Below are 24,648 nucleotides of genomic sequence, written 5' to 3'. Positions count from 1 at the left end.
GGGTTAGTTTGGCGGACATTATGGTGGAGGTGGTAGGGGCGGAAGTGCCGCTGGAGGCTTGCTAAAACAACAGGTGATGGACCGAATGTGGATCAATGTCACACACTCAACCCAGTCCAAAGATCTGGGCCCAAATCCATCGTTTTTTTGCACTCCACACCACCCCGGGTTAGACAATGGCGATATGCAAATCAGCTCTGACCCTGTGCCCCATGGGAACAGTCCAGTCCGAACTACAAAAGCCATGTCCTTCCCAGAACGGAATCAAGCATCCGAGGACCGGACCGGTTTCGAGGTAACACCTCTCATCAGCCCGGCTAGCTTGACTCCAGTGGTGTGGAGTGCCTGGGACCCACGTCTGGGCATCCCCAGCGCACTTAGGGCGGAATTTGCAAAAACAACAGGTGATGGACCGAATGTGGATCAATGTCACACACTCAACCCAGTCCAAAGATCTGGGCCCAAATCCATCGTTTTTTTGCACTCCACACCACCCCGGGTTAGACAATGGCGATATGCAAATCAGCTCTGACCCTGTGCCCCATGGGAACAGTCCAGTCCGAACTACAAAAGCCATGTCCTTCCCAGAACGGAATCAAGCATCCGAGGACCGGACCGGTTTCGAGGTAACACCTCTCATCAGCCCGGCTAGCTTGACTCCAGTGGTGTGGAGTGCCTGGGACCCACGTCTGGGCATCCCCAGCGCACTTAGGGCGGAATTTGCAAAAACAACAGGTGATGGACCGAATGTGGATCAATGTCACACACTCAACCCAGTCCAAAGATCTGGGTCATAATCCATCGTTTTTTTGCACTCCACACCACCCCGGGTTAGACAATGGCGATATGCAAATCAGCTCTGACCCTGTGCCCCATGGGAACAGTCCAGTCCGAACTACAAAAGCCATGTCCTTCCCAGAACGGAATCAAGCATCCGAGGACCGGACCGGTTTCGAGGTAACACCTCTCTTCAGCCCGGCTAGCTTGACTCCAGTGGTGTGGAGTGCCTGGGACCCACGTCTGGGCATCCCTGGCGCACTTAGGGCGGAATTTGCAAAAACAACAGGTGATGGACCGAATGTGGATCAATGTCACACACTCAACCCAGTCCAAAGATCTGGGCCCAAATCCATCGTTTTTTTGCACTCCACACCACCCCGGGTTAGACAATGGCGATATGCAAATCAGCTCTGACCCTGTGCCCCATGGGAACAGTCCAGTCCGAACTACAAAAGCCATGTCCTTCCCAGAACGGAATCAAGCATCCGAGGACCGGACCGGTTTCGAGGTAACACCTCTCATCAGCCCGGCTAGCTTGACTCCAGTGGTGTGGAGTGCCTGGGACCCACGTCTGGGCATCCCCAGCGCACTTAGGGCGGAATTTGCAAAAGCAACAGGTGATGGACCGAATGTGGATCAATGTCACACACTCAACCCAGTCCAAAGATCTGGGCCCAAATCCATCGTTTTTTTGCACTCCACACCACCCCGGGTTAGACAATGGCGATATTGCGCAGATATATTTGTTGGATGTAACCACAGATTGTGATGGGTAGTCAGAAGGGGTTTTTTATCTGAGAAGGTTCCATGGAATGGAGTCGTTCAGCCCAGTGGTGTCGGTTCCCAACCGAAACACCCACCTTTGCTCTTTCTCCAGGAGACCCATCTCTGAGGGTAGTTGTTCTATTATTGTCCACTGTAACTCATTCACTCATTTATCTCAGATAAAAAACCCCTTCTGACTACCCATCACAATCTGTGGTTACATCCAACAAATATATCTGCGGGGTTCGTCTGGGTCAATACACCAGTATAACGAGGTACTACCTAGTTGTGATTGAGGATGTATCCCTTTTGGTAGGGACCATGTTCCATGAGTTTTCCCCTCTTCACAACTAAGTTCTGCACAACTAAGTTCTTTTACAACTAAGTTCTGTTAAACTATCACCGTCTGTTGAGTCCAACTTTGAAGGCAGTTTAATTAATTGTGATCCAAAAACTTCCATAAGGTAGTTTAATTCACCACTGTTGTGCTTGTTGCTTATATTTTGCTCAGCCTCTAGCTGTAAAATTGCCCAATGCACTGCCTTATATGCGCATACTTTATTTTATCACCCAAATGCGTGTCATTGTGCATTTACTGTTGAAGCGCCATTCATCAACAGGCATTTACCTGTAAAACCGACTGCTCCGTGTTTAAACGAAGTGTCTCCGCCGACGCATGCGCGGCAGCCTCGCTCGCCGCGCATGCGTACCTCTGGAGCGGTAATGCGCATGCGCGACAGAGTAGTGAAAGGCGCTAGCGCATCACCGGACGCTCGGAGGTTGTTATCTCCGTATTTGGGCACTCCCCCGGGTTGCATTATTCAATTAATTAGCACCAATTACCTACAGGCACAATATATATAAGGGCCTTGTTTCCTTCGTAGCTCACTTCATCGGAGCCGCGTTGAGGGAAGGCAGGTGATTAGCTGTTGCAGTAACCGTGAGTTATAGATCATTGAGAGAAGCAGTTGTTCTCTGTACTTCTGGTGCATTGATGACAAAGTCTTCCTACTGAACCCCTGATATTGATTTCTTAGGTTTTCTGATAAGAAAGGAAGGATTCCCCAATATACGCTAAGGCTCATGAAGTCCTGTATTTGGGAACTTTAAGTAAGACTTTTATTCCTTTCTGTTTGCTCTCCTTCCATCTGAGCAGAGAGTAAATTTGGTGTTGTGTGTGTGTATGTTTGTAGTGTTCTTTTTCTTTTTCCTTTCCATGGTCCCATTATTTTTGGTTCTACCTGATGTTTTTTCAGAGAAGCTTGATTCTTCTCCTTTAACCTGTGAAATATAGATCTATATGTTTATCTATGATTTTGTCTCCACAGGTTCTTACGCCAACTGGGCGCAACGACACTCACTAACATTTAACATTGTTAGGAACATTACACATTGTGGTAATTTTAATTTTTTGTACACTTTTACATTTTACATGTGAGTAAGGGGAGGGTAAGTGCATTAACCCTTGTCCTGAAGAAGGGGGCTTTGACCTCCGAAACATGTTGACTCTTTGATATAGTGGTCTGATACCCTAATACGTATCTATCAAAACCACGCTCTGCACTTTCGTTTTAATAATACCAGCCGGGGATTTAATAAAGTATTTTTTTTTTTTCCCACGTGCCAGGTATTTTTTAACCACTCACTTTTTTCACCTCACCTCACTCACACTTTTGTAAAAACACACACCCCCACACATAGTTCACTTCAAGTGCTCCTGCGTATCCGCGAGTCGTAGCACGCCGCATCCCGTAGAGGGGTGCGAAGGCCCCGATGATCAAGCATGACACCAAGGGGCCTGTTGGTGTGTGAGGGGCATTTAAACAACACTGTGTGTTCCCCATCACTCTAGGGATCACTATCACTTTGAGTGGATTCCACTTTGTTTATTCGTATGACTAGGGAGACTGAATCCACTGACTCTCTCTCTCCCCCCTCCTGTTAAAATTTGCCATTCCCAGTCTTGTCACCCAGGTTACTGGCAGAAGGCACAAATGGTTAGGGCGAGAAAATTCAACTTTGTAAAAGTTGCATTTTCAGAATTGTCTTAAAATCTGACTTTACCATTAAACAAGTTTTTACATTACAATTTATTTGAGTCAAACCACAATGCTTCTCTCTGCTCCGAATCAAAGGTTAGCACTTATTAAATGTAATAAGGTAACACTGTGTTATTCAATCAGAGAGATAGGCCTTGCAGTAGTGAAAAATGACTTCAGGGGTTTTTCCACTACTAGGATATGTAAAACATAAGCACCATTGTCCTACTTCTCAAATGCTGTGGACCCTGCCATATGTGCCCTTAGGGCCTCCCTTAGGGGAGACAAATGTATTGAAATGGTAGTTTAAAAGTTCACTATAGGCTGCAGTGGGAGGCATGAGATATGTTTTAAAAGGCTACTTTAGTGGGAGGCTCAATGAGTGCTACAAGCCCACAAGTAGCACTTTTTTTACAGGCCCTGGGTACAGGGACTACCACTTTACTAGGGACGTACAAGTAAATTAAATGTGACTATTAGGGGTAAGCTAACCGGTGTAGCACGGCGGGAATTACGGCGGAATTACTCACGGTTGTACTCCCAACCATCAGACCGGCAGGGCGAAGGCTTTTTGGCGGCGGACTCAGCAGACTCGACGGCGGCTCGAGAGTGGATGCTGGGAAAGGAAAACTTGCTGGAGGCGGTGTGCGATTCTGACCACCCAGGCTCGTAGCTCGGAGCAGATTGCCTGGAGGCAGCCGGCTGGTGCTTGGCGGTCCGCAGCAGATTGGTTTTGTCTGCAAGCTTGTCTGCGGCTCGCTGTGTGTACACGACGCCGCTTCCTCAAAAGGCTTGTTGAAGGCTCGCTGAATGCTCGGTGAGCAGGAGAAACAGGAATGAACGAGGGAAAGCACCTTTCTGGTGGTTTGATAGCAACGTTTTACACAAAGAGGTACATTAGTGGTCTTTTGGTGGTGCTTGTGTCCCGCTTTAGGGAAAGTCGCTATATCTACATACACATTCTACAAACTGTGCAGGGCTTTAACCTACCTTGCCTTGCTGTCCTTGCTGGTGGGCAGTTGTGTTTCCGGACCCCCCCCCTCCGCCGCCGCCACTTCACAGCTGCGGCCGCTGAGAGGAGGACAAGGACTACGGGTCCCAGGCTCCTTTGCGGCCGAGCCCACCACCGCAATTTCCGCGCCCGGAGGTGCCTTAAATCCCAGCGCAGCCCCCGCGTCGCAGGAACACCAAGGGCGGGTCCGTTTTAGCCCGCTCTAGCACGGCCAAGGACGGGACGAGCCACCCCTCCAACATCGATAACAAGGTTAGTGTGTGATATAAGACTATTGCCCTACAGTGAGTGGGTATTACTCCACACTGGGAAGGAGGTTTCTTAGCTGTTCAATCGTACATTATGTCTACCCAACCACTTAATGGCGAGAGTAATAGGAAATCCACTGGAGGGTCACTAATGGGAACGCTGGACAATTTCCTTGTTAGAGTGTCTTCCGCACTAGCCCGGGATATTCAACTAACAGAGAAGAGACTATCCCTTGATATTGCTTTTGATAAGAGATCCTCTATGGGAAGTTTGGCGAAAGCTAGGTCACCAGTTCCCTCGCAGATCAATACCCATGACACAATATCCTCTTTGGAGGATGTAGAGATAAGTCAAATAGCCCAATCTGTTGACCCTCTGATATGCAATCTAGATCTCCCGGCTACTGAAAAGGATGTAAGATTATTATTATTATTATTATTATATGAAACTTGTAACGCGCTCAGCTTACCCGGGGGCATCCCGGCGCGACAGACCAAAGGAAGGAGAGACTCGATTACTCACTACTGTGGAAACAAGTAGGTTTTAAGGAGTTTCCTAAATAGTAGGATCTTGGGCTCTGAGCGAATCTTAAGGGGCAGAGAGTTCCACAGAGATGCCACCTGTACCGAGAAGCGCCTGCCCCCAGTCCGGGCTCTCCTGACTCTCGCAGATTGCAAAAGATGTTGCTGGTCCGAGCACAGAGGGCGTAGGGGTTTATAAGGACGGGCCATATTAAAAAGGATGGGGGGGCCTTTGCCATGTAGAATTTTATGGGCCGTACACAGCGCCTTGAATTTCACCCGCTCCTTAACAGGGAGCCAGTGAAGCGCTTTGAGGGCCGGGGCTGCGGACTGCCTTCTAGGGATCTCCATCAAGACTCTGGCAGCTGCGTTTTGCACCTGTTGGAGAGTTTTAAAGGTCGCTTCAGGGGCACCAAGAAACAGGGCATTTCCAAAGTCGAGCCTTGAAAGGATTAAACCACGCATCAAAAGCTTCTTAGCTGGATCCGGAAGCAGTGGTAACACCTTTCGGGCTGACTTTAGTAGACCGAAGCAAACCCCCGCGGTCTTCCTGGCGTGGGTCCTAAAGGACAGATCTTCCTCCAACCATACTCCCAAGGACTTGATCTCCTTCTTGGGAGATGGTGGATCGCCAAGAGACCGGGGCCAACAGCTGGCAATAATGGAGGGACTGGAGTTGCCCAAGAGCATCAGCTCAGTTTTTCCTCCATTGAGCTTTAGAGCCGAGTTGGACATCCATTGGTAGACATTGGCCAGGCAGTCATGTAACACGTTAGGTTGTTCCGCCAGCTGAGTGAGGCCCACCACCAGCTGAGTATCATCAGCATAGCTGATGATCTTCAGCCCCGAAGGGGCTACCACTCTTTCAAGTGGAGTCATATATGCATTGAACAAAGTAGGGCTCAGCGATGAGCCCTGCGGGACTCCACATTGAAGAGGGAATAGGGAAGACTGTTCTGCCCCTTCCCAGACTTGGTAGAAACGGATGTACGTTGTTACAACACATGCTTTTAGCACGCATGCTGTAACAACGCGGTTTTTATAACGCATTCTTTTACAATGCATAATACAAAGGGGTGTTGGATAGTGAATATTTTAATTTACTATTCCAACACCAGTCCCCGTTGACACTAGGGAAGGTGTTGGATAGTAAATTAAAAGTATTCCCTATCCTTGAGCGCCCCCCAGAGTCATGCGTTGCAATAGAATGCGATTTAAAAACCGCGTTGTAATAGCACTGCGCGCTAAAAGTTACGTCGTAAACGACGCTCCCCGGTAGAAACGCTTGGAGAGGAAGGATCCCAACCATTTCAGGGCCGTCCCTGAGACACCTACCTCTGACAGGCGTTGGAGGAGCACCTGATGACTCACGGTGTCAAAGGCAGCACTCAAGTCCAGGAGGATCACTGCCACTGATCCACCAGTATCAAGAGTGCTCCTTGCTTCCTCCACAACCGCCAGCAGGGCTGTGTCCGTTCCCTGGCCGGGACGGAAACCAGTCTGGGAGTCTCCCAACAGGTGGTTGGACTCAAGATAGTACGAAAGCTGACGGTTAACCAGCTTCTCGGCGATTTTAGAAAACCCCGGCAGAAGCGAGATTGGCCTGAAGTTGGTCAAATTGGCGGGATCCAATCCTGGTTTTTCTCAGTAAGGCTTTTACTACTGCCCTTTTCCATCTCTGAGGGACTATGCCATGAGAGAGAGAAAGGTTAATAAGGTCAGTTAGCGGAGCTGACAGAGTGTTAGCCACAAGTTTAAGATGTTTCATAGGCACTGGATCACTCGGAGAACCACTCTTCATCTCCAACAAGACCTTTGTGACCTCCTCTTCAGAGAAGGGGCCAAAGGAGACAAGTTCGGTCAGACAGCTTATTGGACCAGCAGCCGACTCAGAGATTTGAGGCATAGCGGGCAGAGAGGATAGGATTGTATCTATTTTTGAATGGAAGAAACTAGCCAGTTCTTCACATTTATCTTTAGGATTAGCATGCATGACTGGCGGGACCGGGGCTTTCAAAAGTTCTTTAAAAATTTTAAACGATTCTCTTGGAGAATTACTTGCCCTCTCAATCCTATCACTAAAGAAATTCTTTTTGACCTCCTTCAGTGCACTTTTGTATTTCCTCATCTCTCTTTTATAATTAGCCCGGCTTTCTTCCGTCTGCTCTCTCCTCCAGGCACGTTCAAGCCTTTTGCAAGAAGTTCTACAACTCCTAAGTTCCGGAGTGTACCAGGGGGCAGAGGCGATTCTTCTCTCCCTGATAAGCCTCCTTTTTTTAGGAATCAATAGATCAAGAGAGTTGGTGAGCCAATTAGCCAGGTGTTGATCAGCAACATTGGGGTCATCTACAGGGTCAGGGCGAGTTATAGCTAGCTCTTCAACCCAACTGTCAACCGGCAGCTTCGACCAGAGTCGTTCCACAGTATGTTGTCTAGGCACGGGATCTCCCCGGTTCTTCAACAACCAACTGAAAGGAATAAGGTGGTGATCCGTCCAGGGAAGGGCCTAAGATCTATGGAAAATTGTATTCTTTTAGTAAGGGGTGTGTGTTCGCCAAATATTAAGACCTGGTCAGCTAGTAACGCCAAATTGAGCAAACCGCACCAACCATCAAGTTTGGCATCCAAAAGGAAGCGAACCGGGGCTCAAACTCAAGCGAAGGGGAAGAAAGTAAGAACTACGAACGTGGCCTCACCGAAGTGGAATTTGACACTAACCTCTCCCCAAAATTCTACTGGAACACAACTTGTAAATGAAGGAGATACTCGCCCACCGTGGGGATGAAGCACTAAAAGAGATGGGTCCGTCTTTTTGGGCAAAATTGGAATACACAATCAAAAGAGTATGCCACCCACTTTATGATACACTAGACTCAATTGACACAACACTTGTATGCCTTGAGTTATCCCTCGCCTCAATACAGGGGAAAGTGGGAAACCGAGCTAATGATCCAAAGAGTAAGACGTCAAATGGTGTGAGGGAACGTGTACTAGATGTTATTCCTAATGTACTTCCCAATGTGAATGTTAACGCTATTCAGAAGGATAACACAATTGTAACTACAGCTCTGACTAAGTCAGCAGGGCCTGCTCCTCATCCCCCCTCAGTTAATACGAGAGTAGCAGAACGAGAACAACAGAAGGATAGGATACATCAAGCTGAACCAAGTAGGCAAGCTGTCCAAAATCGAGCTGTGCTTGGGACCCCACTTGCTCCTACTCAGCCTGTCTTACCAGTTCTGGAACCCCCCCTGAATCATCACCTTCTGTGGTGGTCCAGGCGGGAGTTCCTCCGTTGGCTCATGGCAGAAAGGAATCTTATGCTGAGCTCAAAAATAAAAGCATTTTTTGGCTAAATAGAAATCGACCGCTGCAAATGCATGTGTGTGCAGAAATCCTCTTTGCAAGAAGAGTGAGTTGGGTGGGGAAAAAGCCAAAGTCCGAGAGGGGGGACTGCATAGTTATCAATTTTGGGGATTGGAAGGCTGTGGAATATATTTGTGACTGGCCAAGGAAGGACTTATTGTCAACAATTGTACCTTTACCTTTGTCTTATTTCTATGCACCATCGGGCCCCTTATATAGTGAACGTTTTCAAAACGGGGGTTTAACTAATTGGTGTGCATCTGAAAATATACTGTCAGTAAATAGGTTTAATGTTTAATCAGGCTTAGAAGAGTGTGATTGACGCCCTGTGAATGAGAATTCCCTACTAAATACTTCCAGTGGAACATCTACCCTTGCAATTGTATCGGAGGAAAATGATATAACTATTACCCCCAGGGAAGAAATAGTACTTCACCCCTTGACTGAGGTGGGAATGGGAGGAATGGGGGAAATTGTGTACCAGTTGGAAGACTGTACTTACATGGAGGCTGTACCTAGTGTGGAAATAAGAGAAGGGATAATCCAGCCAGGGACTATCACTAGTGTTAGCTCCCCCGATACAGGAATAGGGAAACTACAACTCAATCCTGAGGTAGCTGATGGAAGTATAAAAATCCTCTCCTGGAATGTAGCCGGGTTAAAAAATAAGCTACTTACGCCTGAGTGGGGTACCTTTATGACATCACACGACATCTGCCTGATGCAGGAAACCTAGGCACTGGAGGAGAGTGCCAGCCCAGGTTATGCAACCTTTGATATCCTGGCAACCACTAGAGGTAGAGGTTGCCCATCGGGTGGTTTATCGATCTGGGTAGGTACGCACTTAGGCGTCCAGGCAGCCCAATTGCCAACTAACTCTCTAGACGTCCAAAGTGTGCTACTGACACCCCTAAACATGCCCCAACTAGCCATAATAAATGTTTACTCAAGGCCAGTCAGGAATGGACAGGAATCAAATACTATTAATGTATTGGATCTCTTCATCCAGGCACTTGACCCCTCAATCGCAATAGTCCTTGGTGGCAATTTTAACTGTCAATTCGAGCCTTTGACCACCCCCGAGCTGGGTGAGCAAGATGATGAAGACTTGTTTTGGCATATCTCTAACCCTAAGATCCCCCCTGTTAGGGCATGGACCCCGCTGGTCTTGCAAATTAAATCTTTCTCCCTTGCAACGTCTCTGCGGGCGTGCAACGGGAGGCTGGACCCTGACCGACCGGGGTCAGCCACATTCAAAAGGGTAGAACAAACTTCCATCATTGATTATATAATGATGGAAGCAAAACATAGGGATAGTTTGATGGAATTTAGCGTCCTACCGAGGAAAGATAGCGACCATAATGCCCTTGTTTTATCACTCAAGCCAGGGAGCTGCGGGTTGTCAAACCCTGATGCCAAACCCAATACTGAGATCTTGCCCCTCACAGCAGCCAATAATAGGCGTAGGGTTAAATGGCCCTATTTTCAGGACTCCCCTAGTAGGCTTTCCGATATATACAAGATGGCTGTACCTAGGATTATTAACCGCATCGCTGCTGCGGTCATTTTTGCGCTGTGCGGCTGTTTTCGCAAAACCGCGTTACATGACGAGCTCAGCTCGTCATCCGCACACGCCACCCTTGGCTGATGACGAGCTTAGCTCGTCATCAGCATCGAAGGGGTTAAGATGGGTGACTCGCCCCCAACGGTCAAGCCGCAGAAATCCATAGGAAGTTGGCTCTCTCACTGGGGGATTTGTTCTACCCAGTAAGTGGGAATAAACGGTGTGGGGCTAAGAAGACACACCCCTGGTATGATGACAACTGCAGGAAAGCGAAAAGGGATCTCCTTTCGGCAATCAAATCTAGAGATAGTGTAGGAATCAGGCTATCTAGACAGCTCTATAAAAAGGCAATTATTAAAGGTAAGAGGGATTGGGAGGAAATGAGGTGGAAGGAATTGAGATTTACGCTCCTTTTCAAGGATGCCAAGTTATTCTGGGCCATTGTTAGCTCAGGTGTAAGAGGGGGAGGGGAGGCCGTTCTCCCGAATATTGCGCCCTCAGTGTGGGAGGCGCATTTCGGAGCACTATATACAAATATGGAATTTGTTGACGCCCATCACCTAGGTTCCAAATCTGCCCAAGAGCATAGAACGACTCGGACGACGAATTCGCTTCAGGAAGGAGACGTGGCCCTTTCGCCATCCTCCGACCCAGACCCCCACCACAAGTATCAACTGGTGGGGGACTCGGGCGCGAGGTTGCAGGTGGATTACCTTGAAGCTCCAGAGACTTACCTCCCTGAAATATTAGAGATCATGACCCTGAAGGAGGTAGAATCTGCCATAGCAAGGCTGACCCCCAATAAAGCTCCTGGCCTTGATAAACTGCCTGGGGACCTGTTCCGATCTCAACCCAAAATATGGGCACCATACCTGGTTATCCTGTTCAATGCGGTTCTTACGGGGTTTGATTTACCCGACACCTGGTTGGGAGCTGAGATCGTCCCCATTCACAAGAAGGGTTGTCCGGTAACCCCATCAAACTATAGGCCCATTAGCCTTATAGATGTAACACAAAACTAATGGATAGGATCATATTGGACAGGATACAAGGGTGGATGGAGGAACACCAATTACTGACTACTCTCCAGGCCGGATTTAGATCAGACATCTCAACCCTGGACCAGATCTTTCGGCTCTAGGTCTTATTCTGGAAAACAGCAAGAGTGGAGGGTGGCAGCATCTACCTTGTCTTTGTGGACCTGCGGGCCGCATTCAATCTGGTTCCCAGGGAAAAGTTGTGGAAAGTACTTGCAGATTAGGGTTACCTATTGACCATCTTAACTAGATTGCATGTTGGCAATTATGCTCAGGTTAGGTGTGGGAGACATGGGGATCTTTCAGCCCGTTTTCCCGTATCTAGGGGTGTGCAACAGGGGTGTGTCCTGGCTCCCGCGTTGTTTAGCCTTTTCATTATTGGCCTTGTGGACGCCTTAAATGGTGTAAAAGACAATGACGCTCCCTGGTTGGCCTCTGGTCGGGTGCCCGCCCTGATGTTTGCGGATGACACTTTGTTGTTATCCAAAACATCATCGGGCATCCAGCGTGTACTGGATGGGTTTGTATCATTCTGTGCCTCGCAGGGTTTGGAGATCAACTTGGACAAAACCAAGTTCATGATCTTCAATCCCCCGAGGCAGACCCGTCTGAACCCTGTCTTGAACAGTATTCCCCTGGAACGGGTCAAGACTTTTGTCTACCTTGGTATCACGTTGACAGAAGATTTTGGCTGGGGTCACCAAATTGCTAAATCTGCACTTAGACTATCGCAAATAGTAGGGGGTATCAGCAAGTTCCACAGAACATCTGGATTTAAACCAGTAGCTACAGTCCTTGAAATTTATGGACTCCAGGCGAGGACAGCTGCTATGTATGGCGCTGAACTCTGGGGACACAAGAATACCTATAGCCTCTTGAGGGTTGAGCAATCCTTCATGAGGAATTTGGTGGGTCTACCACAAAGTTCACCACTTACCCCCTTGAGGTTGGATTTGGTACTAGAGTCCATAGAGGAACTGGTAGCTGCCCGGCCATTGCTCTACTGGAGGAAATTCTGGTCAGCACCGGAACTGGTATCCTATAGAGCTGAATTTTTGGAGGTCTGGGGTCATATAAAAAACAAAAATATTCCTTGGCTATCTCATATTAAGGGCCTCACCACCTATGTTAGATTGCCCCAGCTATGGGAGACCCCCGAGTTGAGCTGCTCGAGTATACCTAGGGCACAGCTGTTAACCCTGGTGAGGGAGAAAATTCTACTTGCATTACACCGATTAACAACCCAGGGTAGGCTGTCTGTGGAGTTCCTCTTAGTGAAATCTGTACCTCGACAGGAGGAATTCCGAGATGTAGTCCAACCCCCTCTTGCTAGAAAATTATATACTCAATTGAGGTATGGATGCCTGCCAATTAGGGCATTTACCTCGAAATGGGCTAAAACAGAAAATGTATCCTGCCCAGCATGTAATTACATTCGAGAAGATGTTGCCCATGTTATGTTTTTCTGCCCAGCGTATATTGCAATAAGAAAATGCTGGTTGATCCCACTATGTAGAAACTTGGGCTTCAGGCAATATATGCAGGCTTGTAGAGTTTTAATGCACGACACCTCGCCACCTATTGTCTTTGCTGTTTCTCGCTTTTTACATGGAATGTGGCGACGAAGGAAAGGTTTTGTTTAAAGTCATTGTAAATATACCTGGATTAATTCTTTAAAAAAAAAAATGTATCTTATCTGCACTTTTATGGTCTTTGACCGAAATAAAGTTATCATTGCATTGGAGGTCGTTGCGGGCAGCAGAGTCTCAGTGTGAATGGGCCTGTTTGCAGTCGTGAAGAGCCCAAAAGGACATGATTTCTCCTTTTCTTGTACAGGAATGCACTCTGATGACAGCCAAGAGTATATAACCTGGGGAAGCACCTCTTGGGGATCAGGAACTCACTCTAGCTGAGGCCAGCAGGGCTCAGGCAGGTCCTGTTGCAGCAGATCAACTGGACAGTGAGGACAGGGAGGGCTCTAGAGCTTGGTGTATCCCTGTAGTTCAGAACAGAAGGGCAGCCAATTGACCCTTGGAGTTGCATGGGTAGCCTGGCATGAGGTGAGCAGGTCCAGTCTTCCTTATCAATGAGAAAGGCAGACCTCAAGCAGCAGGGCAGTCCTCTGGGGAACATGGCATGCCTCAAGCAGCAGGACTTTCCTCTGGTAGCAGAAGGGCAGTCCTCTGGGGAACAAGGCAGTCCATCTTCTGTAATGACCACAGGTACAGGCATGTACTGAAGTGTGATATGATGGTATACTATTTATACCTGGTGCCAGCCTGTTAAATGAAGGGATTTCCTTATACTACCCAACATCTGGTTCTTGAAAGTTCTTCCCTTCCTCTGTCAAGGCTCAGAGAAGTCTGGTCTGACAAAAGGCGCCCGGTACCTTTGTGCGTTCTGGAGGCAGGCCCATTGAAGGAACAGCTCTGCTCCACACATCCTGGCAGGATGGCCCATCCTGCCAACACTTAGTCCCCATTTGTGTCAATGGTAGGAAGACACAAATCCCAACAGCGGAGCCATTCCCAGTCTTGTCACCCAGGTTACTGGCAGAAGGCACAAATGGTTAGGGCGAGAAAATACCAACTTTGTAAAAGTTGCATTTTCAGAATTGTCTTAAAATCTGACTTTACCATTAAACATGTTTTTACATTATAATTTATTTGAGTCAAACCACAATGCTTCTCTCTGCTCCGAATCAAAGGTTAGCACTTATTAAATGTAATAAGGTAACACCGTGTTAGTCAATCAGAGAGATAGGCCTTGCAGTAGTGAAAAATTACTTCAGGAGTTTTTCCACTACCAGGATATGTAAAACATAAGCACCATTGTCCTACTTCTCAAATGCTGTGCACCCTGCCATATGTGCCCCTAGGGCCTGCCTTAGGGGAGACAAATGTATTGAAATGGCAGTTTAAAAGTTCACTATAGGCTGCAGTGGGAGGCCAGAGATATGTTTTAAAAGGCTACTTTAGTGGGAGGATCAATGAGTGCTACAAGCCCACAAATTGCACTTTTTTACAGGGCCTGGGTACAGGGGGTACCACTTTACTAGGGACGTAGAAGTAAATTAAATGTGACTATTAGGTGTAAGCCAATTCTACTATATTAGAATGAGAGAGCACAAGCACTTTAGCAGTTGGTAAAATGCACAAAGTCCTAAAGCCAACAAAACAAATTTAGCAAAACAGAAGGTGTGAAGGCAAAAGGTTTGCGGGAATACCATACCAAGGATGTCCGCTCTAACACATAGGTTAAAGGATATCCATTAAACTTTGTCAAGAACATTTATTAAAATTGTTTAGATAAAAACGGCATATTGTGAAGGGAAGGAAAAGACTTTAAAATATGTATTTAACAGTCAGATAGTACCTGGAACTGTACTTACATTGTTCTGATTGATTTCCCTACAGGTTTGCCATAGAGCAGCTTTCTGAGGTCACGAAGATGACACCAGCACTGACGGAGGCAGTCTCAAAGGCGCATGAGATGCGTCTTCCCTCTCCCTTTTCATCAGAGTCTATAGATTCTAGCACCACTGAATGCACCCGGAGTCAATGTTACACAGATCAGAGCATGGTCCTACAGAACAGCTGCTATCGCCTTGGGTACCCTGGCTCTGACCACACACTGCGGACAAACCCTGCTAACGTAAAGCATGTTGGCTCTTCTGTTTTGCAGTCTTCATCACACTTCCAAACGGTATTTTTGTTGCACTCAAATTGCTCTTTGAATCCATATAGCCTTGAAGTGAAAGATTCTTGTAAGTTAAGGCGCTCATTCCAAAATGGGACACAATTACAGTTAGGTGGAGTTTACCACCCGAAGCCTGAAACACCGGTCAAAAGAGAGCTCTTCCCAGGAAGTGTGACCCAGCTTTTGGCTGATGTGCACAGACTTTTGGATGTGGCAGAGTCAAGTGGTGCAAGTGATGCCCAGCTCCCGAATTGTAAACTGTACGGCAGGAATAGTTGGGTAGGTAATGGCATTGCTGTGAAGTGCAAGCCAAAAAGTGCTGTTGTATTGCCGTGTAGCAAGCGATCTCTCCATGGATTTACAGGTGTACTCAAGAGCTGTACCATATCTAGTAAAGAGAAGGAGGCAAAAACTCGTTTACAGCAGTGCCTAAGCCGTCAGCATGTGCTAGATAACCGGGCCATAAAGACACAAAAGCATTTACATGCTCTCTTGGCTAAGCACGTTGTGGAACACTGTAGCCACCAAATGAGATGCTTTGTTAAATACCAGCTTCAGAGAATGCAACTCTTACACAAGCTACCCAGTTGTATAGACAACAGTGCCAACAAATGTAATGATATCAAATCAGAAGCTAGCATTGTTAAACTGGAAAACAGTACAGAAGGAGACTCCAATGGTTTCGTGGGTTTCCCGCCTTCTCATGAATTGTGGGACTTTGCACACTGTTCTGCTGGAATGCTCTCTCACATGGAGAGAAATCTCGACTCGGATGTTACTGGAAGTAGCTCAGATGAAGATTTGGATAAACACCCAAAAGAGCAAGACAGTTTCAGGTATGTAAACGTCTGTTGTTGATTTGATGTATTTTGTCTAACTCTTGTTACATTTTCGTTGTCTCCTTAAAAGGTAAGGCTTGTGACAATTGCTCTTACAAACTGTGGAATAAGTGTTCATGTAAAAAAAGGATTCAACTAAATGATTTTACATGTGTAAAGTTGAGGTTGTTTGATGACTTTCAGTCAGATTTATTATGTGTACAGAGTAAAACCACAAAGAACTGCAGTCATATACCAATCCACCATGCAACTGTCTGACCTTGAAAACCCTGCTGCTCCCTTCTAGAATAAGACACACCACCAGGTACAACAATCACAAATACACAAATCCCCACTCAATTCAAGCGCAGGTACACAATGCCTACCAGCATTACACATTTTCCTACTTAGAAACAACAATTAAACAACTATTGAAAAAATGAAAAACATCTTGACATAAGATTAAAAACATAAAATGAAAATAACAAAATGAAGACATCACTTCAATTCAAATTTCTGAATTTATCAGGCAGTTTGACCACCCTACCAGATTTAGTAACATGATTTCAATGGCTAATGTAACCATCTACTTATTGAGTGGCAACCTCAATGCTAATTGCGCTGTCTCTTACAACTGCAATCCCTCACTTTCTGCTCCACTGCTCTCATAAAGTCCTGCATTCTCATTTTCAGTCTCACTTCCTGAGAAAACATCCTGACACTCATCCTTCATCCTCAACCAAGAAAGATTTACATCCGGTTCCACACTCTCTTCCATACTTCTTTGATCTGGGTACTAGAATAACTTACGCAGATGCCACACTTTTCATCCCTCAGTTTAACTGAATTAGAGTATAATTCATTTATTTTCAGCGATGTGAAAACTTATTACAATCCTTTCCACTACCTGGCCGAATCTTCACACTGACCCATTGTCCCATGTGAACCCTTGCATCTGTGACACCATGTCTACTATCCTAGTAAGCCCTATGCTAATCTTGGCCATCTTTAATGTTTCTTCTCACAACCTTGGAACTAATACTTTTGTCTACAAGCTGACCTCCAAGTTAGGTGGTCTTTGGTGAAAGGCTTTCTCTTAAATGGACTAAATTGAGTATTAGTTGAAGTGATGCAGTACGCCCAAATCATTCTGTGCATTTCTACTCCCTAAGATTTTTGGTTTCTCATAGCTATCTTCACAAATCCCATTATAACTTTAATTAAAACATTTTACTGCAGCATTGTCTGCTTGGTGTAAAGAGAAGTACATTTATGTTTTATACCATTCTATCAATCAGCGATTTGTAGAGCGCTGCTTATCAGTAGTGAGGGTATCCAAACGCTGGGGAGAGGACTGCTGCTGGGAGTTGTCAGTCGAAATTCCAGATATTTAGGCTATCTCTGAACTTCTGTAGTGTGGGTTCAGTCCGGATATGGATTGGGAGGCCATTCCAAGTCTTGGTGCCCAAGTAGGAGAAGATGTGGCTGCCGCTTCTGCTTTTGTGGAAACGGGCGTGTGGGCGAGGGAGAGGGAGGCGGAGGGTAGTTATCTGCCAGGTTGGTGGAAGTTCAGTCTGTGGTAGAGGTAGGCTGGTCCTTTGTTGTGCAGGGCCTTGGATGTGTGGGTCAGTAGTTTGAACTGGCACCTTTTTTGAACGGGGAGCCAGTGGAGTGCCCTGAAGTGGGGGTGATGTGGGCTCTTCTCCGGAGGTTGAGGATGAGTTTGGCTCCAGCGTTTTGGATGGTTTGCAGTCTGCTCAGTAGTTGTGAGGTGATGCCCATGTAGCGGGAATTTCTGTAGTCCAGGCAGCCGGTGATGAAGGCTTAGGTAACAGTGCGCTTGTTGTTGATGGGAAGCCATGTGAATATTTTCCGGATCATGCGGAGGATGAGGAAGCAGGCTGAGGAGAAAGCATTTATTTGCTTCTTCATGGTGAGCTTGTTCTCCAGTATTGGGGTGTCTGTCATAGATTCACATGCCTGAATCATTCCCCGTCATCGGAGTGGGAGTCCCACGGTACATAAAAAAGCAATAATATGCCATAATAACATAGAAAAAAAAACGTGGTAATAACCAACCAGGAAGTAAAGTACCCAAGCTACAGGAGAAAAAACTTCCACACTCATGACTAGTCATTTTGTATAGCCCAAACTGCAGCCAATCAGGCGACATCACTCACCAGAAAGTTCTCCCAGAGGCTCAGGCTCTCAGATTTTCTACCGCATGTTGTGTGAAGGGAGTCTCCCTGAGCTCTGCTCAGTACTTCTCTTTTTTCCTTCAAGATCCTGGATTTTAGGGTGTCTTCCTCTAAAAAATCTTTATTCAGGACTTGTGACTCTTGTGGTAAGCTCCGGCTGTTCAAAGAAGATCCCCACAAGAAGTGCATCTACTGCCTCTACCCGGACCATCAGGTGAAGGACTGCTAGATATGTAGGACCTTCCCTCAGAAGACCCTCAGGAACAGGTAGGGCCGCTTCCTTTTGTTGCTGCAAAAGCTCAAGGATCAAGATAATCCTGTTTCTGAGGTAGACAGTATTGCCTCTGGGTCTACTACAGCTTCTAGGAAGAGAGCTGCTGATGAGGTGTTATCTTCTCCTGGGGCCAAGATTGTGAAGAAGCAACAATCTTCTAAGGGGTCTGAGAGGCCTTCTACTTCTAAGGCTACTCCCCCTGCTAGGAGCAAACTTTTGCCATCCACACCCCGAGAAGAGCGACCAAAAATGTACCTCAAAAATCAACTTCTGAGAATACTTTTCCTCAGAAGATGACCCTGTCGTCAACGTCGACTCCTTCGTCGACAAAGATTTCCGTCGACGCAATATCTACGTCTACGGTAGCTTTCTCTTTGCCTAAACCAGAGATGATAATGTCGACAGCGTCTTCTCCGTCGACGTTGGTCTATGTCTCAGTCAAGCCTATCTTGTCGACAAGAGAATCTTCATCTGCCATCGTCAGCGCCCCGTCGACGGCCAAGCTTAAGAAGATTCCATCAACGAAAGCTTCATCGTCGACGACCGACCCCGTCGACGACTAGAACGTCAACGAAGGCTCCATCGTCGACGAAACCTTCCTCTTCGACGAAGACAACTTTATCGTCGACGACGAGCTTATCATCGTCAGGATCCAAGCCTCCGTCAACGAGCCCGGCGACGATGCCTCTGTCGACGCCGCAACTGTCTACATGTACCACCATGCAGGTTTGGTCCCCTTCTATGGCTTTTACATCAACTCCGAAGCCTTCCTTGCTTCAGAGACGCGGTTCTGGACTAGAACCTTTATCTCCATTACACCGGTCACCTCAAGCAGTACCCTTACAGGTCCCTGACAAGTTGCTGGAATCTGGGGATAGTGAGGAAGATTTTGACCTGGATGAAAGGTTTGGTACAGCAACAAGTCCTTCGGAATTGCACATCAAGTACCAAGGAGAGGAGGATCAAGATGGCCAACATTCGCCTGAGCATGTGACATCACCCATTACTAGTGTCCCCACAGCTCAGATGCCAGTAGCATTGCTAACGAATCCACAGCAAATGCCGAATGACTATTACTGGCGTTTTCCACCTTCTGAGTCAGCGGACTCTGTGCCTCCTACGCCTGTGGTGCAAACGTCCATGTCTGATTTCAGGTCTCCAAGGCCTCCTCTGCCTGTAGCTGAAGAACACCAATCTTCTGACGAAGAGGAGAGAGAAGAAGGTGAAGTTGATGACAGATCCTTGTTGTCGGAGTGGGACGATTATCAGGTCCAAACACCTTCTCCTTCACCTCCGGTTACCGCAGATTCACCTCCAGTGGATGTTGGAGGATTTCATCTTCTTAAGGAAAGAGCTACACTACGATTCCATACTCAGATGGAGACTACACAACAGGAATGCTTCCTCTGTGATTTCAAGGACCAGCCAAGGAAGCAGACTAAGTCAATATCAATCATTGATTTCATCTGGAAAGAGCAGATTGAGGTGATGTCCACTCCTGCATCTATTCCTCCAGTACTGCCGGGATAGATCAGAAATATAAGGCTCCTGGGAAGTCCCCAGCTTGCCTTATAGGACACCCGAAGTTAGATTCGGTGATAGTGCAAGCTGCAAAGAAGCGATCCAGAAATCCTTCCTCACCAATCGCAGCCCCACCGGATAGAGATGGCAGGCGTCTGGATGCTATTGAGAAGCATGTATCTACAATGGCAGCAACTACAGTCCGGGCTGCCAACTCTTTAGCCATCCTCGGCAGATACGACCGGCAAATGTGGTCTGACATCTCACCATACATCAACATGCTTCCAGAACCGTCCAAGGCAGAAGCTCTTAAAATACTGCAGTAGGGTGAGTGAATCTCGGCTGAGATTATTGACTGTGCGGTTGATGTGGCTTCGACTGGATTCAGACAGTTAGCAGGGGCTGCTGTCCTGTGCAGGCAAGGCTGGCTAAAAGCAACTTAGTTCCGTCAGGAGGTGCAAGCGAAGGTATTGGACATGCCATTCGATGGGGAATTTTTGTTTGGCCCGCAGGTAGAGGAAGCCTTGCAAACAATCAAGAAGGACATGGAAACAGGCAGGTCCCTTCGTACCTTACAATTTCGAAAGCCGCCCTTTCGGGGTGCGAGAGGACGTGGATTGTCCTCCACTGGAGGAGGTTATAATCAGCAATCTTCCTACAGAGAAGGGAATCAACGTTACCAATCCCAACGTTACCAGCCTTACGGCCAGCGCGACACAAATGATTCCCAAGACAAAAGAAAGCTTGCCTACCGCGGAAAGCTTTTAAATAAAAGACAATGAGTTTTATCACCTGCCACCGCTGCTGCCGCATTCCCACATAAAAATTGGAGGAAGAATCTCAAAATTCTACTCAAAATGGTCCTCAATAACGTTGGACAGGTGGGTCTTGGACATTGTGGCCAAGGGCCATGCCCTTGAATTCGAAAAGTTTCCTCCAAACGCTCCCCCAAAGGGTCCACCTCCAGCTCATCTCAAAGAGCTGTTTTCCCAGATCAATCTCATGTTAAAAAAAGGAGGAATCGAAAAAGTCCCTCAGGTTCAAAGAGGAACAGTGTTCTATTCCAGATTCTTTCTAATAAAGAAAAAATCTGGGGAATGGCGTCCAATTCTAGATCTTCGTGTCCTCAACAAGTACTTGGCCACCTTGGACCTTCAAGATGCATATTTCCACATTCCCATTTTACCCCGCCACAGGAAGTTCCTGTGTTTCAGAGTGGCTGGCAGGGATTTTCAATTCAAGGTCCTCCCCTTTGGGCTGTGTTCAGCGCCTAGAGTGTTTACGAAGGTCCTGTCTCCAGTAGCAGCTCACCTCAGGCTGGAGGGAATACAAATATTTCCCTACTTGGACAATTGCCTTATCTAGGCGAGTTCTTACGCAAACACAGACAACCATGTCCAACGGTGTCTCTCTCACTTCCAGTCACTGGGTCTCTCCATCAATCTCAGCAAGTCACAGCTAGAACCGTCCCAAAAACAAGCTTTCTTGGGAGCAACTTTGGACACACAACTGGTCCGAGCTTTCGTATCGGACGAGAGACAAGAAAGGATACAAGACATGGCTCTGACTTTACTATCAAGAAGGTCAGTTTCAGTCCGACAGTTCAAGTCTTTTCTGAGGATGATTTCTTCTCGCATTCCTTTGATACCGAATTGCCGCCTCAGGATTAGGCCTCTTCAGGAAGAACTCAACCTGCAATGGCTGCAGGTCTCCAGCTCATTCGAAGATCTCATCCGGATCACCCCTCGCATCCGAGGAGCACTTCTCTGGTAGATTCAGGAGAGAAATTTACAAAGGGTTGCCCGTTCCTTCAAGACGCACCAAACTTCACAATCACCACAGACGCATCACTTGAGGGTTGAGGAGCACATCTTCAAGGGCTAGCTGTCATAAGGGAGATGGAGCCCTCAACAGAAGGTCTGGCACATCAATCTATTGGAGCTCAGAGCTATCTTCCTAGCCCTCAAGTCGTTTCGCGCAGTCATTCAAGGGGCCACGGTATTGGTTCGCACAGACAATACTACAAGCATGCATTATTTGAACAAACAGGGATGAACCCGGTCGGTTCGTCTGTCTCAAGAAGCCCAGGAAATATGGGCATGGGCAATACGACACAGGATCAATCTTTTGGCTGTTCATGTACCGGGAACTGCAAACGTTCTTGCGGACACCCTCAGCAGGTCAACGGTGTCCACCTACGAATGGGAACTACATCAACCAACGGTGGATCGGATTTTTCAACAGTGGGGTCATCCAGATCTAGACATCTTTGTGACCAGAAAGAACAGTAAATGCCTGTTCTTTGTAAGCTGGCATCCCCACAAAGACTCTCAGGGGAATGCGTTTTCGATCAACTGGTCTCAAATATATGCTTACGCCTTTCCTCCGATACCGTTGGTTCCCAGAGTTCTCCAGAAGATGAAGAAAGAACCGTGTCGCCTGATTCTCATCGCCCCCAGGTGGCCTCGCCAATACTAGTTCACCGTGCTCCTTCTCCTATCGAAGTGCGAACCAATTCAGTTTCGACCAATACCGAATCTCCTCTCCATTCAGGATGGTCAGATTTACCATCCGGACCCGGCTTCTCTGAAATTAGCGGCTTGGCGCCTGAGTACCTTGAATTCGCCCATCTGAATATCTCAGATTGTAAGGGGGTACTAGCCAAAGCAAGAGCACCTGCTACAATAAAGACATACAGACTTAAATGGAAAAGATTCTGTATCTGGTGTCACTCAGCTGGGATTCATCCTTTTCAAGCAAAGCCGGATCAGATATTGCCTTTTTTCTTACACCTGGCAATATCAGGTTTATCTCACGCAACACTAAAGGTTTTCCTAGCAGCCATTTCAAGGTATCGTCAGGATGGATCCACTTCTCTTTACTCTTCAAGAATAATACAGCAGTTCTTTAAAGGACTTTTCAGAATGTTTCCTCCAGTTCGTCATCCACCTCCATCATGGCATCTCAATATAGTGTTACCAATTCACAGAGTGGATTTAAAATTTCTTACATGGAAAGTGTCTCTTTTGTTAATTTTGACTTCATCTAGAAGAGTCAGTGACGTCCAGGCTTTCACTGTCCATCCACCTTTCTTACAGTTCACGTCTAATTCAGTAGTGCTCCACACGAACCCAAAATGTATGCCTAAGGTGCATTCGGACTTTCATCTGAACGAGCCAGTCATCTTAAGAACATTTTTTCCTAACCCGCAATCCCCTGCGGAAAGGGTATTGCATACACTTGACATAAAGAGGTGTTTAAAGTTCTATTTGCAAAGGACCTCTGCAATACGCAAATCCGATCAATTGTTTGTCGCTTATGGAAAAATTCGACAAGGACATGCAGTGTCGAAACAGGCAATAGCTGGATGGATCTCTGCAGCTATTGACTTTTGCCATATACAAGCAGGAAGACCTTTACAGGCAACTCCAAGGGCTCACGTAACAAGAGCCGTGTCTTCCTCGACTGCTCTCTTCACTTGGGTTCTTTCACCAAGCACTATTGTTTGGATGCAGCCAGCGAGATTGATGCTTCAGTGGATAAAGCAGTTCTGCGGAATCTTTTCAGATAAGGTGAGCCTCTGTTTCCCTCCTCCTCCTATTGTATTTCAGACGTCTATTCATGCTTACTATTATGTACATTCTCATATGACTGCAAAGTTCATGTTTTAGAAATGAGACATTTTATATGATTGTGTTTTCCATATGTACAAACTTTGGCTACAAATAGCGTCATCCAAGCATAGATATATATATATATCCAACAAGAAATTTCACTCCAGTCAGGAAACGAAGAACGAGCCACACCGATCCAGTCAGTTCAAAGTTAAGTTTTAATCGGGCACAACAAATGACGCGTTTCGAGCAATCCTGCTCTTGATCACATATATAGATACTGCTATCTACTCTGATTCAGGCATGTGAATCAATGAAAGACACCCCAATACTGGACAAGAACAATAGTTACTTACCTGTAATCTGTGGTTCTCCAGTATTGGTGTCTTTCATAGATTCACATGCAACCCGCTCACCTCCCCTCAGAGGCTCATAGGCTAGATTGGTTTACCATCACTCCTGTGCGAGAAAATCTGAGAGCCTGAGCCTCTGGGGAGAACTTTCTGATGGGTGCCGTCGCCTGATTGGCTGCAGTTTGGGTTATATAAAATGACTAGGATAGTCATGAGTGTGGAAGTTTTTTCTCCTGTAGCTTGTGCTACTTTACTTCCTGGTTGGTATTACCACGTTTTTTTTCTCTATGTTATTATGGCATATTATTGCTTTTTTATGTACAGTGGGACTCCCACTCCGAGGACGGGTGAATGATTCAGGCATGTGAATCTATGAAAGACACCAATACTGGAGAACCACAGATTACAGGTAAGTAACTATTGTTCTTATCGAGTAAGATGCTGAGGTTTCTGGCGTGGTCTGTGGGAGTGGGTGAGGGGCCCAGTTCCGCTGGCCACCTGGAGCTCCCTAAGATGAGTACCTCTGTTTTGTCGGTGTTGAGTTTGAGGCATTTGTTTTGCATCCAGCTGGCTACCCTGATCATGCACCTGTGGACTTTGGTTTTGGTGTTAGTAGGGTTTGAAGGGGATTCTGTAACAACACATTCTCCAGTATTCTAGACTTGAATTGTAAACTATTAGCTATAAAAATCTTTTTCGGAAACCTTTCCTTTGCCCTCACAACAACACTCAAAACATTCTCTCGTACACGTTTCAATAGCTGAGTTTACTAAAGTCCACTAGTAATGCTCTATAATTCTTCTCTTTACCTTTACTACACCTAAATATCATACATGTC

The 24,648-nt window shown here is 46.7% G+C and overlaps 1 protein-coding gene across 1 annotated transcript in view; it reads left to right on the top strand.

The window, feature by feature from the left end:
* The first annotated feature begins 14,779 nt into the window (after positions 1–14,779).
* The window catches only part of KANSL1L (KAT8 regulatory NSL complex subunit 1 like), a 2,604,205-nt gene continuing 2,594,336 nt past the window's right edge, over positions 14,780–24,648 (top strand). Inside the window, exon 1 of the mRNA XM_086954111.1 lies at positions 14,780–15,868. Coding sequence (XP_086810237.1) covers positions 14,784–15,868 — 1,085 coding nt within the window. The 5' untranslated portion in view covers positions 14,780–14,783. The remainder of the gene's footprint in view (positions 15,869–24,648) is intronic.

The sequence above is a fragment of the Lissotriton vulgaris genome, chromosome 2_1 (genome assembly GCF_964263255.1).
Source record: "Lissotriton vulgaris chromosome 2_1, aLisVul1.2, whole genome shotgun sequence".
Lineage (NCBI taxonomy): Eukaryota > Metazoa > Chordata > Amphibia > Caudata > Salamandridae > Lissotriton > Lissotriton vulgaris.
This window is presented reverse-complemented; position numbering and strand designations above follow the sequence as displayed.